Here is a 19,133-nt window from a genome sequence, read left to right on the forward strand (position 1 = left end):
ACTTAAAACAAAGCTGTTTCTTATGTTCTTTAATTTCCTGTACCAACACCAGCTTACACCGGTGATTACAGCCTGATGGATAGGTAGGTAGACTGATGCTTTTAACTTTTCTGAATCAATGACACTAATTTTATTGTGATCAATTGAACAGCATCCTGTGAGGCTCCTGTGGAGGATGTTGTGTTTATGTAGCTTGTTGTTGCCCATCTCTGTGCTTCAGAGGATAGCGCAATCCTGAGACATGCTTCTCCAAGGTAAAAAGAATCTCCAGAGTTTGTTAAAAAACTCAGAGAGGAAGGCTTAATATTATACATCGAAGACACTTCAGCAAAATCTTGAGACTCCTTAAAAAAATCCTCAGAGGAAATGGTGTCAGTTGCAGAATAATATTCTCATGTGAGAGTCTTACACCTAAACTTCTGTAGTGTGTTTTTCTGGGAAGCAGCGTTTTGTCTTCCTCTCAACATTTTTCACGCTTTCCCATACCCCATGCCACTTCTGTTGGCTATGAAAGAGGGTGAGAAAGAATAAAGAGTTGAAAAGTAGGGTATTTTGTCTCAAGTGTCGAGTCTCTGTAAGAAGGATGTGAGCTACCATTAATAGCATTTTTGAGCTAGAGTTCATGCTTTTCTTGGTGAAGATGTGAGGGTTTGAATACTCTTACACCCAAACATAATATTAGAGAACCGTGTATACCCACTGCAGTGTCAGATCTTTTCACCACAGCGATCTACTGCTGCCTAGAAAAGGTTTTGGAGACACGTAAAGACAGAATGAAACGTGAAGAAACACTACCTGTATTATAAACAGAAAATATTTATCTCAAGTACCATTGCTCTCTTTTGTGGTCAGAGGAGCTGCATCTCCATGTCCTAGGGCTTTCTGAGCAGTTGTGGTAAAGTGCTTTGGGCTCTAACGTTCATCAAAAAGAATTTCCCCAGGTGTCCACATCAGCAACAAAAACCTAAGAGTGACTTTGTAGCCTCTAATCTCATGGTGCCGAAAGGTTCCCATGAAAATACATCTAAGTGCAATGCTCCTCGTATCTCCTTTCTTTCAGACTCTTGTTCAAAATGGTGAAGTGATTTAGAGGAAAGTCTCTCATATTGAAATTAATGGCAAAGTTTCCATTTTACCTAAGATTTTAGGCAAAACATATTGTAGGTGAAACAATTTCCAACCAACTGCCCTGCCTAGGTTTAAGTCATCACCATTAAGTTTCTCACAGCTGTATTCAGGTATTTTACCCATTAGCAGTAATGTTAAAATATGAGGAACAAGACCAGCTCAGTGAAGCCACCTGGGATTAGTCTTTCATGGAAGACCAAGGAAAGGCTGTCCAACCTCTGGACATGATCATTTAATCACTGTGTGCATGCAGTCATCTTCTCCTGGCAAAGGGAATGAGCCTTAGAAAAATGTTCATGTCCTTCTGAACAAGCCTTAGTGCAAGCAAGTGGAAAGGGTTTCCTTCTCGGGAACCCAGAGGATCCATTTCTCAGAGCTCTTGAGCAGTGTCAGCAGCACATCACAGGCACTGAAGGCAGCAGATCAGAGGCAGAAATCTCATGTCTGTATTGCAGAGAGTGACAGTGGATGCTGCCCTTGGGAGAGAGGAGATTTAGTGAAAAGGCTGCCTCAAAAAAGGACGTGGATATGCAAGAGAGATTCAACGTGCATCTGCATATTTTAGGGGAGAAAAGCTGAGATTTCTGCATTTTATTCTCTTACAACTCTGTAATGTGACTGTAATTTTTATTCAAATGTGGCTCTTACCAGGAAACAATAGGTAGTCAAAGAAGGAAAGATCTAGAAGGAGGCATTTCCAGGCTGGCAGGGAAAAAATTTAGAAAGTGTCTCTCTTTTTCTGTCTTTGTGAGATTTAGTTCCTATTGTCTAAATTCTCAACTCTTATAAACTAACTTGGTGCTACCTAAGGTGACAAAAATCACTTCTTATATTCTCACTTGTGCGTTACATTTAATTCATTAAACATCAGCTGTTTTATTACTTTTTTTGAAGACTACTGCAAACAAGGATATGCACACATTTTGCAATGCTTCAGCACTCCTTTTTTCAGTGTTCAAAGCAGACTTAAAAATCTGTGCTTGACTAATGATATTAAATTAAGCTTCTTAAAGTGTTGTTGAATGTCTAATGTTGGTGGCTGACACCATAGATTTGTATAACTTCAAAACTTATAGCAACAAATTCTCATCTCGAGAGGCAATACAGGGTTGCTGTAGAGATTTGACTTAGATCAGTACAAAATTGATCCTAAAAAAAATAATTAATTTTCACACTGAGACACACTCTGCTTTCTCAGGAGTCAATCTCTTTTGTGGGTGGCATTTAAAAATTACATTGCATTATTTATATTACTGCTTTATATTTCAATTTCTGGCAATCTTCTGCTTTGGTATAAAATAGCAGTGATCAAAAAACTTTGCGGGCTTTTGCTGGGAGAAAAAAAGAAGTTAAAAGCAGTACACATTGGACACGCTCTACATGACTGGTGACATGTCTAAAATGGCTGGATATGACAATAATCGTCCTATCTGAAGGCAGTTCAGTAAACCTTGATTCCTCCATCTGACAGGCAGAACATCAAGTTCACCATCTGCCAGGACAGAGGGTATTGCTCTGTTATCAAAACACTGGTAGGAAGTTGGTCTCCCTCGATGTCTCTGATCTCTGACAAAGTGCTTTCACAATCCCCTTGTTCCAACCATCCCTAGTTTTGTCAGAATTTGCACTGAATTGTACCAGGTTCATCTCTATCTGAGGCAGAGAACAGAGAGAGCTGGCATTACTGTAAGTTCTGCTGAGGTCTGCTTCTCTGAGGAATTAGATGGTTCCCACGTAACAAATCCCCAAATACGGTAGAGGTCCGGGTCACTGGCAATGTCCTCGATCTCGTATTCTCTTCCCATGATACATACAGCAGAAAGCCTTTGCATATTGCTATGAACACAGAGTTCAGTTTCTGATGGGGCATATCTTGTGTTTGGAAAGTGGCTTGTGATATGCGAGAGGTGTGGGGTCTTTTGACTAATCATATCAGTCTCTGCTTTGGGAGAGAGGGTGGCTCATTGACCCAGGACGACTTCTACCTTGTGTTTCACTTGATGATGCAATTCAGTACTTAGAACTACTGAGAGCATTCTTTTTCTCTTCTGGTATACGGGGCTAGAAAATGACTTGTAAAAGAGTCTCAAAGTTTAATGAAGCCAGTGAAATTCATGCTATCTGCATGTCATTTAATATGTGGATCTGCAAGACACGCAAGGGAAACATTTTCCTGGCCGAAACAGAAAAAATGTCGACCCTGGACTATGGTGGTGAGTGTTGCAAAGGGATGAGTTTCTTAGATTAAAGATCTGATCCTTGCAGGGAGTGAGTGCAAGGTCAGGGATAGTAAGCCACCAGGAAGCTACTCAGATGACACATGCTGGTGTCATCCAGCCAGCATCAGACTACATAACCATCACACCATCACACTGTAACAGGAGACACCAAGTTCATGCTTCTTAATTAGCAGTAAGTGCCAAGAAAAAGCCTATTTAAGCACTAAATTCCTGGTTAGGCACCTAATGTTTTCAAGTATCTGAAATACAAGGTGCTCATTTGCCATTGCAGCTCGAGCTGTGGTTACCATTTTCCAGTTTACCCTTTCAAAGGAAAAAGAAGATTGCAAAGATCTTAGGTATTGTGAAGTTAGCATCCACCTGTTTCCTGTGTTTTTACCCAGTGAAGGAATTTACCGTTGCAGATCTGTGCTCTTAACCAAGAGCATTCAGTAAGTTCCCCTGGAAATCGGTGCTTCACGCTGAAGCCATTTATGATGCATTTCATGCATTGTCTCATGTTTTACAGCATGTGCCCCGAGGGATATATATGTCTGAAGGCCGGGGAAAATCCTGACCATGGTTACACAAGCTTTGATACTTTTGGCTGGGCCTTTCTCTCTTTGTTCCGTCTTATGACTCAAGATTGTTGGGAACGTCTTTACCAACAGGTATGAGATTGTTTTATTGCTGTTACAAATAAAAAATAATCGCATCATCTTGTTACGGTGATATACATCCAATAATTACAGACAAGAAAGAATTGCTGATTATTAGGTAAACTGTGCTTTGTGTGTTCTGAAGAAGGACCATCAATTGTTACAATTAATCTATTTTCTTAGGACTGATGATACCAGAAGACATTAGGCTGGGTGTTTGGGGAAAGGGGGGAAAGCCTGTACTGAAAGACACTTTGAATGGGTAATTTACTGAATCTAAATGAAGTTCATCGCTTTAAGAAAGATCACCATGTCACCACTTACTGATTTTTTTTTTGGTGGCTGGAGTAACATCAACCAATCTTTGGAGTCCTGCTCAAAAAAGAACCAGAGAATCACCTGTGTACTTGGCATATCTGGCTTTGCAAGGCATGATAACAAAAAGAAATTCAGTAAACGGCAAGACTACCTTGTTCTTCCTGCTGCGTGCTCTTCATCATGGTCATCTGACAGCCAGAAGCACAAATGGAGTTGAAGTTGACTTACAGTCCTGCATGCAAGGTCTTCTGCTAGTATATGCTCATATTAGCATGCATTTCCTGAAATGTGTGCAAACACTGAAGAACAACATACGATAGTTTGGTACTGAATGGTGTACTCTGACCATGAAGCCACTGAAGATTTACTTCTCATCTCAAAATTGCCAAAACCGGAGCATGCTTGCGAGGAAATCAAGAGAATTAGTGCTGACAAGTATTACTCTGAAGGGACAGAGGTAGACATCTTTGAAGGTATCGGGGATTTTGGCTTCACATACAGAAATTTTATTTCAGGAAAATACAGTAGAATGAAATTGAAGATTCTTCAAACAAATATATTTACTTACTTGGCACAGATCTGCCTGTGCAACTCTGTAAGACTGAAACTGTCATGGCAAGTAAGGGTGAACATCACTTCCTTTCATTATTTGACCTTCGAATATCACAGAGTGGTTTCTACCACTAGCATGAAGACGTTGACCATGGGACACCTAATATAAGCTCAGCCTGTTACTCTAAACTCCACCTATGCCTATAAATCGAACGAAGAACCAGGCAATGTAGCCAACGGCACCCAAGTTTTCATTCTTCTGATCCTGAGGCAGATGCGTTGCACCCTAGAAGTACTTTTTTTCCCCACCGACTGTAAAGGCTCTACACTGTAGACATCCGAAAGGATACAACGTGATCCTGCTTGGAAAGTTTCTGTGCACTGGACAAAAGTAGATTGAGCTCTGTGGGGGAAGCTTTCACTGCAAGTGACTGTAAGATTATCTATTCTAAAAGAAATCCAGTGGAGATACTTGGTAAAGGAGGAAAGCATTCTTCTTGTAGAAATTACTTTTACTGCAGGGCGCGTGATTTTTGACTAAGGTATCAAAATTTATCGGTGAGAAGATTATTTCCTTGCAGGTGGTTTTCATTTGTCATCAAAGGGATTCTGTTTGGGCTATTAACAAACGCTGAATTCAATTGTATTGTGAATCTAAGTTTTAAAAAATACTTTTTTTTCCTTTAAAAAACATTGCAAACAAGGGTTGGGTTAATGATTTTACTTTTGTGCTTACAGACTCTCAGATCTGCTGGGAAGATCTACATGCTTTTTTTTATGCTGGTCATCTTTCTGGGCTCATTTTATCTGGTCAACCTGATTTTGGCTGTCGTGGCCATGGCATATGAAGAGCAGAACCAAGCCACTATTGCTGAAACAGAGGAGAAGGAAAGAAAGTTCCGGGAAGCCATGGAGATGTTAAAGAAAGAGCAGGAGGTCAGTAAACTATGTGACGTGATTAGCCTTGGGTAACTTGAACAGCTGGTTCCTTGAGAGTCACATTCTCCTTATTTTATATTTGTGTGATAACCAAAACAAGAGTTTGCTTGAAAGCAGCTTAATGTTTATTGTCCCGGACAGAATTATCACAATTCTTTCTAAAAGAAAAATGATGGCTCTTTCTGTGAGGACTCGGGCTACTTAGGGTTTACTTATCCATTGTTGTCCTGGTTTAACTGCGCCACATACACCAGGAGAGGAATTTATCTTGAGACATTTTAGTGATGGTATAACTACATCTGCATTTGAGTACAAGCCAGCTCTTTTGGCAGCTCAGCCATAGCATCAGCTGAACCTCTCCACCACCACTTTAGCTCATGTTCACTTCCTCACTGTCATGAATATCCCACTGTCTGATAACAGAGATAAAGATGTAGGATAACATGTCTGAGGCACATACAACTTCATTCCTGAACCAGCAAACAGGCAGACCTTGAGGTTAAGCTTTGCATCTTATGCGAGATTTAATGTTAAGTCACAAGTTCAAACTAAACAGGGAGGCCAAATGGTGGGTGTAATCTTAATAATACTAGTTAATTTGCATGTGGTTTGTGTGGGGTAGAAAACCTTTATGAAACAGCTGAAGAGAACGTTTTAGGTGCTGTAAACAAGAAGACAATAAGAAAATTAATCTGAAATAACACGTAACGCTGTAGTTCAGAGAAATAAATCCTTGATACACAATATAAACTAGTACACATAATTTTCTTTTGGGTACATATACCTTCAGGGCCCAATCCAAAGCCCATTTAAATTCCTGGAAAGAAAATAGAAAATGTAATTCACCCTTGACAAAGTGCTAGTAGAGGCTTATACATCGTGTAAGTCCTTTTAAAGATCCTCTTTGATGGTTTAAGTAATAGGCAAATGCAATTTAGTCCATATACAGGCACTTCGAACACAGTAACTTTCTGCCATAACCTAAGGGAGCAAACTGAGCTCCAAGTTGCACCTATTTTATAGAAATATTTATGTGTTTTGACTCCAACTGGGCCTTTCCTAATAACAGCCAACTTTGGTAGCCCCAGCTATAATTAAAGATATTTAACAATTCCCTTTTGAAGGCTTTTATTTCAGTTAAGCCTGTATGTACACACACAAAAAAGGAACATTAAGCCCTGAAAGTCAGAATGTGTCAAAATGAAGGTTACTCATGAAAACCCAAATTGTTGCCATTTGTCTGTGCTTTATAACATAGTCTTTCCTTCAGCCAACCATGTCTCAATTTTTCCTGTGCCCTAATCAGTACAAAGGGGGGACAGTGCATGACTCAAGAGCAGGTCTTCACTTTTCATTATTTGTTCTGAAGCCTCGGGCCAGCTTGAGCCGACTTCCTGGCTCAGGCGTTCAAAGCCTGCTTCAAAGACAAAATGACTAACGTCCTCAGAGGTTTCTCGGTGCCTCTTGTCTCTGCTTATACTCTGTGTGCTTCAAAAACACTAATTTGTATCTGTAATACTCCTGGACAATGATCCTAATCTTACGGAAAGAAAACTTAGGAGAAGGGTGATTTGGGCCCATTGTGCTCACTAGTGAAGCCCAATAATTCCATAAAGTTGACCCAGGACATCTAAAATAAGACATCTGGAAGAGGCGGCTCAGGAAACTGAATTGGATGGCTGCACCCTGTGCTTTCAGATGTCCTTCTCAGGTGTCTCGCCCCAGACAGAGCTACTCAGTTTTAATCTTGCTCTCCAAGCTTGTATCAAGATCTTGTGTTTGACTTTCTCACTGTACCACTAAATTCTTGCCTGAAGTCCTATCTCCTGCATAATCCCCATGTTAGGGCTCATGGGAGCTTAGCTGTTCTTCAGCCACCATCCATCCTTGCCAGATGTGTCTCACCTGGGAGTTACCACAGTGGGTTATGACCTGAGGGGCAGGACATGGTCCAGCCACAGGAACCCAAGCAGACAGGGTAGATGGTCAGGATTGGGGACATCCTCCATGCCCTAAGGAACAATTTAGTCCAAATCCATTTTCAATAACTGAAAAAGGTACACAGGGCAGAAGCTTTTCAACCCAAGCAATATAAGAAAATTCTAGGAAACTGAAAATTAGCATATTTTGCAGCAAGAGTACAGCATGCTGAGTAGCACAGTATTTTCTAGAGCGATAAAATATGACAGCAATCAAAAGGAAAACCGAAACTCTTTAGACCAGCTTTTACACTGTGCAGTATAAAGAGAGCACAAATATAATTGATGGGCCTGCTTGGGGACCATCACTCAATTTACACAATTGGTTTAACACATTCCTAAACCTGAACAAAACACCAAAAGACTTGCTGAATCTTTATGAAGAGAAAGCACTTCAGCATAGCAATTAAATCAATTGAATAATAAAAAATATGAAAGAACAGCCTAGACCGGTGTCTGAGCCCTCCTCCTCTCTGCTCTGAGCAGCTTGCTCGTGAAAGATATTTCCCACAGGAATTAAGTTTTGTTGTGCTCTCAGCTTGATAGAGCTACCGCTACTCCTTGAAATACATGATTGATTCTTTACATGACTGTTAAGTGCCTTCACTTGCCTTGGACTGATGCCTGTGGGAGGAAGGGAGTATTTTGCTGCGCAGAGCTGATTGCCTGTTTGATTCTAGTGGCTTACAGACAAAGCACTGAGGAATCATCCGTTTCTCCTGTTCTTGGGAACCTTGAGAGGCCTTTTTTTTTTTTTTTTTAAATTCACTTGTTTTATGTATTTCAGCTGGGGACTCTGCAGATGGGCTGGTCTCCAGGCTGTTGATGTGGCTACCGCTGAGATGCTGGCACCTCCAAACCTGCCCCTGTGCTTTGTGCTCAGAGCCCCCTCCCTCCTCCCGCACACATCAGGGTCAGGGGCCAGCTCACTGCAGCTTCCTTCCTGCACCTATCGATTCTTCCTCCTGGCTGCTCTTCTGCTTCCAGGGATGTGGCTTTGTGCGCTCAGGCTTTCACTTCCAGCTTCTGCTGGCATTCTAGCAGTTGGTCTGTTATCAGGCAGTTCCTGCAGCGACCCCGCCGGATAGCCAGCACAGCAAAGCAAAGTCCACCTTATCTCCAGTTAAGCCCGTGGTTTTCCCTTTGCATCTCTGATCATCGCTGCCTGTGCTCCTGCTTGGGATGAATGTTCACAAAAACATGCCAGCTGAAGCTGTTTCTAGCACCCCATGTGATAGGGGAGGAAAAAATCTCAGTAGCAGGCTTGGCTGCCCTCCTGTCCAGCCCTCCCAGTTCACTGGGCTGAAGTCCCAGGGGGGCTTGATGTGAGGTTCCCCAGCTTGAGATTTTTTTGACTGGCACCAGAAGCGTTACTCCGGAGATGTGTGCGCTTGCGGCTGTGTGCACAGTTTGTTCCTCTAGTGAAATGTTGCAGGATCTTGTGTGTGAGATTCTACATAAATCGCATTATTTTATGAAGCTGTTGCTAATGGTCCACCTGAATGGCAGACCTGCATGTGGGCATTTGTACGAGGAACCCGACTCACTCAGTGTTTATTCTCCTATGGATAAATGCAGAGGTTAAAAACAGGTTAAGACCAGTCCCAACCACGTGAGATCGTTGTATGACAAATGACCACCAGAAATTTTTAATTTATCTCCTATTCAACCTTAAAACTTAAAATGAAGAATAATTGCTGAGCAGAGTAATAATTAGTACTCACTGAGATCCTTAACTCAAATAATACATTTTACACCTTCTACCATCTTCTGTTTTAGGCACTAGCTGCTAAAGGAATTGATTCAATGTCACTTAGTTCATTGGAAATGTCACCTTTAGCATCCAAAAATGCCAAGGAAAGAAGAAACAAGCGAAAGAAAAAGAAATCTTTGGGGGCAGAAGAGTATGGGGAAGACCAAAGGAATCCCAAGTGTGATTACGATGATGGTCAGAGGAGGATGGTAAGCCATGGTCTGAAATGTCAATTATTCCACACCGAATAGGCTCTGAATAGGCAATTAAAGCTGAAACTTTCAGCTGAAAAGGAGAATCGGCTATTTAATATCATGACTGACCTGCAGACGCTGTGTTAGAACAGTGGAAGGAAACTTATTACCACCTTATTTTCAAAATGAATTAAAAAGGCCCATTAAACATTCTTACGAATCTATTTTGTTTCAATTTATTTTGCTTCTTTTTTCACTTGAAGATTACCCACAGCTGGTTTATTTTCTTACTTTAATTTCATTCATCTGATTATATCTATCCTATCCCTACGAGAGATAAAAAATTCTCAGAAGAAACCTGCAAAGCTTAAAAAGAGAAGAGAGGAGGAGAAAAGGAGGCAACTTGTCTCTCAGGGTTTTTTAAATGCTATACAAAAATGTTATTAACATTTTTATATTCCTTTGCTAGTTGCCTTCAAGTCAAAACTTTGTGGCACTTGTTTCTACTTTCTATTGCAGGGAAAAATAGAGTGAGGCTGTTGTTAAATAGGGTTTTATGTAAATGTTACTGACATGCATGAATATGGATCTGCACATGCCGTATGTATCAAATGATCAAAAATAGCTTCAGGTAATTTGTCTTTGCTTAACTGAGGGCAAAGTTTAAATCAGTTTATTTTGTTTTTTTGAATAGCCATGTAATGGGCTAAGTCTTTTTATGTTTTGTTGTCAGTGAATTTAGGGGGTTTTGGCAGCCATAAAAAGCTCATAGAAAACATGTAAGTGATGTAAGTGATGTGACCAATTAATAACTCCCCAGCTCACAGAATTTACGCGGAGCTGGGTTTCTGTAAATGACATGCATTTTTTTAATCTCAGCAGTTTTGTTGTCTCTTTGGTCGAGTGGGTCGTGTTACAAATTGCACCTTTGTTAAAGCTAGAATTGCTCTTTAGCTTCATTCTGGGTCAGTTTCAAGACACCAGGTACCAGAATGACCGTGCATTGGAGCTGTGCTGTTGCCAGTTTGTTTCTTAAATTAATATTTCTTGTTTTCACTTTTCGCCCCTGGATGTCATATGCATGAGAAACATGGGAGACACATTTCAACTCTTATAGTAAATCTTCTCTGCAAGGCTGTGTCTGGCATGGTTGGAGGGAGTGAGGCTGAGTCATCGTTCAGATGCAATCTGAGCAGCTGGAAGTGTGTTGCCATCAGAAATCAGTCTCAATGACTGTGCCATGGAAACCCAGGCGTGGATTTTTGACCAGTTAAGATTTGGTAGCAATCCAAATGGGTTGTTTTTAGTTAGAACGGGCCTGGATTTTGTATACTTCCCTTACCAGTGTCAAAAAATAGCATCATTACGTAACTCAGTGGTGTAAACCACAGTGTGAAATGAAATCAGGCTTCATTTGGTTTGTCTGGTTTGTGGATGCTGTGGAGATCTGACCTCTCTTCATATGGACTTGGCTCATGACAAAGTTCTGAAGAAGCTGAAAATTCTGCACAGGCCATAAAATCAAAGCCTAAATGCTCTTACTCCAATAATTTCCTCTTCAGATATGAGGAAAAGGGATAGACTTGATTTCCTTATGCATTTTCTCAACATCCTTTTTACTCTGCCAGGGTTTAGGTGTGTTTAGCCCTTGGCTACATCTTGCTGATGCTCTGTCAGAGTTGCACTGTCACTAGCTGATGTCAGAGTGGATGATATTTGAGTGTGAGGGAGACTGCTGTGTACTGAGGTTACCTACCCCTTAAAGCAGCCATGTGCATTTGGATAATCATTTTACAAACTAATAAACCATATCCCTCTTCTTACTCTTGTTTTTTTTTTCCTTTTATCACCTTCTTCCGTCGTATTCTGCTTCTTCTTCTTCCCTCTTCTTGTCATATTCCCTGCAGTTCATTTCCTGCCCTATTTCTTTATCTCTTCTTCTCCTACTGCCACGTTCCTTCCCTGGCTGTTATGAAGATGTGTGATAACGCAGTAAACTGGAGCCGGATTCCCTTCCCTGTTCCCGTCTTTCACTCCTTGTGCTGCCTCCCCAGGTCCTTTGGCACTTATCAGATGGGGGGGGAGTAGAAGCAGAAGGAGTATCACACTACGAGGTGAATGCCACCTTGACCCTTCCTATTTCAGTACATCTTTAACTGTCAAGTATTATACCAACACCTAATGGCTAGGAATGATTATTCGACCTCTTAGCTTCGCAGAGGTTGAGTACGTGTAATTAAGGCTTTCTCTGAAGCACTTGATTTAAAAAATGGAACCTACTGCTCTCCCCAGACCTTCCTTGCTCCTGAAAACGTGTTGCAAAATGTTGTTTCTCTTTCCCCTTTTTCCTTTCTGGGGGTTTCTAGACTCTCCTTGGCATTAGTTATGGTCCCAGTGCAAACTTGGTGAAGCGCAGAACCAGCCACGGAAGCATATTCAGTTTCCGACTCCGTGGCAGAGACACTGGCTCCGAAACAGATTTTGCCGATGATGAGATCAGCACTGCTGGGGAAAATGAAAGCCACCGGGGCTCTCTCTTAATTCCAAGATCTGGGAGGCGTCCAAGCGTGCAAAGTCAAGTGAGCCATAGTTCTCACCCTACTACTCCCAACTGCACCCAGACGGGCAAAAGGAACAGCTCAGTGGATTGCAATGGTGTGGTTTCCCTGATAGGAGGAGGCACCGGGGCACTCAACCCAGACACTACTTCTCCTGCAGGGTTACTGCTCCCCCCAGTTATTATGGAAAAACCTGGGACAGGCAACTTGGTGAGTACTTTACAACTTTTGTATGTGATTCACGCTCTTGTTTCCTTCTAAATGTTTTTGGAGTTTGCTGTAATTTATTTACGCGATATGCAGTCTACGGTGAGAAACCCCGACCCACCATCCTAAGCAAGGGGGGAAGACAATGGGCTAACTCACACAATCACATGTGCCTAGTGCCACATCGAGAGGTTCGTGACTTCTGGTGAGACTCTTTGGAGCTGGCTGGAGGCAAATACCTAAATCTTGGGTTTGATAAGAATTTTCTTTTCTTGTACGGATATTTCTTGCGTTGGTTTCTTTCGACATTGGAATACCTGACATTGTTCGGTGGCTAGAAAATGGTGTTTTTAAAATGATTCAGTGTGAGTCTTACCATCTTCAGACTACATTTTCTCCCACTGGTTGCTACTTGCTTGCATTTAACCTCTGGTCTTCTGTGTAGTACTTGTGGAGAGCAGTTCTTACAGTCCAAAGGTAGTTCCCAGAAGGATTTAGCATCTGTTTCAAACAACACCCTGGAAAAATGGGCAGATGATCAACAGAATTCAAGCCTTTTGCAGATTGCCAGGATCTTTGTTGCACAGCACCACTGCTGCAAAATACTTAATAAGGTTGTAAATAAAACTATTAAGACTGGTATCATTAGGACCCAAGCACGAATTCACTTGGAAAACCATGAGATTGTGTTTTGTAAATAGCTGCTATGCAGGCAGGGCTATTTGGCCAGGTTGCCAGTGTGATATGGTGGGAATTTATCTCTTTTATTGTAGATAATCCTCACTGGAGCCCATCGCTCTCAACAGTCTTTAAAGCAACAGAGGTCTAGATGTTAAGTCAGTGTAGGCAGGTTTTATTTCATCTTAGAAATTTCAAACGTGTCAGAATAATCTCTCTCCCTGAAAATGCCTCTTTCTGTTCACTTTAACTGCAAGGGGAGCCCAAGGTGAATAACTCCATATTGCACATGTCTTAAGTCAGGTGGGATGAAGTCCACTCAGAGTAACAAGGTGCCAAAACCAGGTTACACTGGCGGGGAAATAAGCAAATGTGATTCTAACATGTATTAGGCAAGGTATTTCCTGAAGAGAAAGGCGAGTGAGATGGATTCCAGCCGTGGTGTCAGATTATCAGTAAATTGAGAAGTAGCTTTTTTCTTCAGAGCCAGGCACCTTCTTCTCTTTCAAGCTTTAGATTGATTTTTTTTCCTCACCTATCCAGGCATTCCTTGTACTCCTGCAAATAAACTCTCACACTGTATGTGACAGGAGGGGCCGGTTGGTGTGAGAATCGTCGGTTTTGTTGACAGTTTTGAGGCTGTTGCAGCTTTTTGAGATGTTCACACCTTCATTTGTTTAGGACTTTGGTACTCCCATTTTTACTCTCTGCACAAGCAAGACCGGTCGCTAGAGAGCTGACAAACAGAAATGCTATTTGTAAGCAGTGGAGTCCAGGTTGCTGGACTTAGCTTGGTGAAGAAAAAAAAAAAAAAAGGTTGTATATTAAAGGAACTGTGGAAGAAAGCTTGTGTATCTGTTTAAAAAAAAATCTTAACTGAACTAGAAAGGCTTCAGTAGATGGGCTGTGAATGTCCCCCTTTTATTTGTAAGGAAATAACTCTGCGGGCTGTCGAGACTCTCCTAGCTGTCAGAAAAAGCTTAACAAAGCATGAGAGCACTCAACCTTTCACAGGAAATATTGATATTTTACAGGATTGGGCCCTGAGGTGTAAGGGAGGCTTTGAGCTCTGCTGGCATTTCTTTTTGTTTGCCAGCTTCCTGCCTTTTAAAAAAATGGATGTTGAAAATTGAATGGCCTGGGTGGGTGAGCTCACTTGGCAGTTCCCTGGTCATCTAGGAAATAACACTCAGGCACTGTAGTAACAGATGCTCATTCAGTGATGCAGTTGTGAAGGATGTTGTGTCTTCTGCAAAACAGGTTTGGTATCTAATCTATCCAGAAAATATGAGCTGGAGTTAAAAGCTAATTGGCAAGAAGCCCATTGCCGTACAGATGTATTCGCTACAGGAACTGTAAGTGCTGGGCACAAACGTGCAGCCTCAGCTGTGGAGTGCAGGCAAAAGGAAATAGCAAATCCAACACCTCCGTGTGCTCAGAGATTAATCAATGCACTTCTGGGCTTTGTGTTTGATTATTTTTGCATTTTTCATCAAATGCAAAATGAAGCATTTAATCATTAAAGAGTTGGAGCTGAGTTTGTTCTTTGTTAGCAGCTCAGACTTTATTGTCTCTTGATATGTTTGGGGGAGGCAAAAGAAAGATGTTGCAAGGTGAAGTTTAAGTTACCTCATTAACCCCACTGATCCTGCTGCTGTTACTTGTTTCGTACGAGTGTAAGCCCATGGTGAAAAAGGATCCACTTGTGATATCTGTTGTATCTTCCCTGAAGAAGAAACAAAGGACGGTCCATGAAAAAGCATCACTATAATAAGTGTTAAACCCTGATTTGCAGCTTCCTGAGGTGTAATTGTGGCTTCGCTCTTGTAAACACAATGTCTGAGTTGATGGGGCTGGCAGAACGCGTTTTGCAGCATTAGGTTTTGAAGACACATTTGTTAACATCTCGCTGATGCTCAGTAGCATCGGATGAGCATAACGCAGACCTCTCTGATTGCTGCTGAGGGGGGAGACCGCTGAATTCTTGTTTGGAGAGAGCTTGGAAGAGCGCTTCTGATTTAAAAGGCAGATTGAACATCAAACAAGATCCTACCATCTCTGGTTTTGAGTTTCCAGCCTGCAGCCCTTAAACAGACCATAGTTTCAGCAGACAATTTCAAACTGGGCCTTCCTAAAGTTTCTCAGGGAAAGCGCAAAAAGTCACTAGCCACTTTAGAGAATTTTAACCTGATCAGTTTTAGCAACATCCAGCCTGAAGATTTTACCCCAGGCAAAGCATTTGGGACCACGGTGGGCTACTTTCATGCCTTTGTGTCATTGCAGCTGCTACCCGCTCTCCCAGCCATGGGCCATTTGCCCACAGGAATGGCTGCAGGTGGCATCTGAGTTGACACGAGGGCATCTGTGCAACTTGTGCCCTTTCCCATGAGAGAATTGGCTGCAGCAGTTTATCCCACTATTGAGGCTGGTGACTCAGATAAGTGGTCTCCTGACACTTGGCTGCAGAAGAGCACATAAGCTAAAAAAGCCACTTTCAAGTGCTCTTCAGATGGCTGCTTGGCACAGATGGATGTGAGAGTGTTCCCATGAGAAACCAAGCGTCCTTCCCCTAATCCCTAAATACAGCTAGTGAAACAGGAGCGATTTCAAATAATCTCAGAGGGTGGTGCTTAGGTACCATCCTAAGGTGCCTTGTCAGCTGGGGGAGTCTGACTGGTCAGCAGGCTTGCTGCATGTGGATGACATGGTCCAGAAAGGATGGCATCCATACATGCAGTTTTCTGCATCAAAGCAGTCCTGCCAAGTCAACAGGGGCTTCAGTGCAGAGCCAGAGCAAGAGGAGGGACATCCCATCCCCATCTCCCATGCGCCTCTGTGCACTTCGCTGCACTCGTTGATGTCCCCATGCCACGTAAGAGCATGCACAAGGAGTGATGGCAGCGCTGCTGGGGAGCTGCCTTCAGCAGCAGGGTTACACTACCGTGTTCAAGCTGGAAAGCCTGCTGGGGTCTTATGGAGAGCAAAGTACTGTAATAGTAATATGAAAGTATGATCTGCAAACAGCCCCCACAAAGGTGGCTCTGGGTCAGGCAGTCTTCACCCAGATGTGAAGAGCAACAGGCATTCAAGTCCCAGGGGTGCAGTGAGCTTGTCCCAAGAAAGCTTGTCACTCTGCTTGCCACTCTCCTGGAAATCTCTGGTGTGTCCTGCAGAGATCTGAATCAGGTCTGGTCCTGTTCTACTACCGGTTTTCTTCAAGCAGTGCAGCTGACGATTTCAGCAAATTTACCCTAGTGTAAGTAAGACACAAGCAGGACCTGATGACTAAAGTCCTGATTCTTTTTGGCTTGACCTGAGACGTAAAGGTTTGAAAAACGATACATTTTTCTACATATCATGCTGATTGCTGTGCTGGGAGTTTGGGCTTTCACCTTTTTTAGAGAAAGTCTATGCATTACGTAAGTAACTTCAGGGCACACTGCAACCTACAGTTTCTGTGCATTCCTGTAGTATTTATCTGTAGCTCTGTATTGCTCTGTTGTGTCTCGGTGTTTCTTAGTTAAGAGGTTATAATAGTATCTCCCTTCACGAGGTATTGATCTGTTTGAACGGAATTGGGTTAAGTTAATGAGCTATTGTCTCAGCTCAATTTATCCGTGGGATCTGATGCGGATGAGTAAGATGTCATCTGTGATTGTCAAGAACTTCTTGAGGATTAAGAAATACACATGACAGCATCCCCCCTTACCTTCTAAAGCCATCTGGAGCCCTTTCCATAACTGCGGGAAGATTTTTAGTTTAACCTGACTTTCCAATTATTTTGGAGATTAGAAGTGGCAGAGAAATGGACACAGGACTGAGGAGGCGGTTGGTCACAAGCAGGCAGCTGGCTGTTAGCTGGTGGCCCCCACTGCTTTGCTCTCCCTGGGGTACCTGCTCACCAGAGCTTCCCATCAGCCCGGGAGCAGAGAGGGCACCCATGACATGGCTTTGGGATGGGCAATGTGGCCAAGGCTGGAGCTACCCAAGGTCTCCCTCCTGCGTATACAACCTTTCCTTAATTTCCTCTTGGGCAGACATATGTTTTTTTCTTTTAGGAAGTTAGAAATGTCAAGTATTACTAGCTTGACAGGTGTGAAAACTAGTGGAGAGCGAGCCCTTAAGACCGGGTCACTTATCAAGGTGCCAAACTAAGGATTTAGAAGCTTATCTTTACATAAACTTTTGGTGTCTTTTTTATTAAAAAAAAAAAAAAGACCTTGACTTTTGTTGCCTTTGAGCATAAAATTCTTTCGCTGACCACATTAGTTTGAGGTTTTCTTGTTGACCCTAAAGTTGCCCAGAGGTAAAATTTCTTTTTTTCCCTTCTTGCTCTGCCACAGGGCTGGTGAAAAGGAAAAGTGTTAGCAGTTTCCGTGTTCAGAAAAAAGGTCAACAAATTAAGTAATCCAAATTTTTTGATTTGTCCTACAATAAGTTGTAGGACAGAAGATAGTTTACCCGCTGTTGGATAGAGCATTGTCTCTGCAGTTCTAGTTTCTGCTCATTTCAAACTTGCCTTTAACACATCCTGTGCGTAAATCATTCAGATTTGACACAAACATTGCAGACTGCTCCAGTTTAGAGTGCATCTCTTTAGATAATAAAGCGTCCTCAAAATTGAAATTCTTTTTAGTGCTGTGTGCTATTATGATCACCTTCAATCTTGCTAAATATTTGTGCTAGTCTCTTATGGGTCCATTATTCATGGTGTGGCCTGTCCACCTCTTTTTATGCTTGAAAAGATTTTTACTGTACAAGGATAATTGAACCTGTCCCAGATCCCAGATGTGGTCTCTAAAATGCTGCCATGTATAAGGCCATCTTCACATAACAGTTTTGACAGAGCTCAGAACTGTAGGCACTCAGAAGAAAATAAGTCTGCAGTGTTATGCATCCTCATTTACATGTAAATTACTGAATAGTGTATTTGTCCCTATAGAGTTTAGCTAATCCAAAGGAGAAACATTTTCAGTCAATCAGGGAGCAGCACAAATAAGCTCATCCTGCTGATGGTGCGTGTGTTTAACTCCATTGTGATTTCTCATCTGGATCCTGAGGAGGCGCCTTGCATAACTGTAGGGACTGTTGTTTTTTGCTTAATTTCTATAGAAATATAAGTACAATGACCAACTGTTCCTCTGTATATTCTCTCTGCAGTGATAATAGCCTTTCTGCTGCCTTGTTTGTCCAGTTCCTGGAACTGTTCTCAGAGTGCAAAAACTGCCAGTTCCTTGCGTGACTATTTATCTATGTCTAGCCTTAAATTAATAATAAAAAACCCAAACCTTCTCACATATCTATTATTTACAAAGAACAAAAGCTCATAAACTTCCCTAATTGACTTCAATAATTTTAAGCAGTTCACCTGGGTAGGAATTTTCTTTCCCTGAAAAATACTTGATAGTAAATTGCAAGCTGATTATGTGATACGAGTCACTGCTCTATCAGGAAAGGGACTCCTGCAAGAGCACAGGGATATTCCTCACCCCTTGGCACTGGCTGCTCAACACTGTGTCCTGGCTCTGGGGACAAACCTCTGCTGTGTGCCCATTGCCAAGCAGCGGGCTTTGGGCTCTGCCCTCCGGCAGGGGTGCATACGGCTGGGCAAGTGGGCGGCTATCATAGAATTAAAGAATTGTAGAATCACAGAGTCACAGAATCATCTGGTTGGAAGAGACCTTTAAGATCATTGAGTTCAACCCTTCACCCTGCGCTGCCAGGGTCCCTAAACCATGTCCCTCAGCACTGCACCCACACGGCTGTGAAACACTGCCAGGGATGGGGACTCCACCACCTCCCTGGGCAGCCTGTTCCAGGGCTGCACAACCCTCTCTGTAAAGAAGTTTTTCCTGATATTCAACCTAAACCTCCCCTGGTGCAACTTGAGCCCATTTGCTCTTGTCCTGTCACTTGTCATATGGGAGAAGAGACCAACCCCCACCTCCC

At 42.3% G+C, this 19,133-nt stretch overlaps 1 protein-coding gene across 1 annotated transcript in view; it reads left to right on the top strand.

Moving 5' to 3' along the window:
* Window positions 1-19,133, top strand: part of LOC104499353 (sodium channel protein type 5 subunit alpha-like) — a gene marked incomplete at its 3' end in the record, with an annotated part of 107,083 nt that overhangs the window by 49,589 nt on the left and 38,361 nt on the right. Inside the window, exons 8-11 of the mRNA XM_010142846.1 lie at window positions 3,877-4,018; window positions 5,615-5,812; window positions 9,574-9,756; window positions 12,108-12,509. Coding sequence (XP_010141148.1) covers window positions 3,877-4,018; window positions 5,615-5,812; window positions 9,574-9,756; window positions 12,108-12,509 — 925 coding nt within the window. The remainder of the gene's footprint in view (window positions 1-3,876; window positions 4,019-5,614; window positions 5,813-9,573; window positions 9,757-12,107; window positions 12,510-19,133) is intronic.

The sequence above is a fragment of the Buceros rhinoceros genome, unplaced genomic scaffold (assembly GCF_000710305.1).
Source record: "Buceros rhinoceros silvestris isolate BGI_N320 unplaced genomic scaffold, ASM71030v1 scaffold9669, whole genome shotgun sequence".
Lineage (NCBI taxonomy): Eukaryota > Metazoa > Chordata > Aves > Bucerotiformes > Bucerotidae > Buceros > Buceros rhinoceros.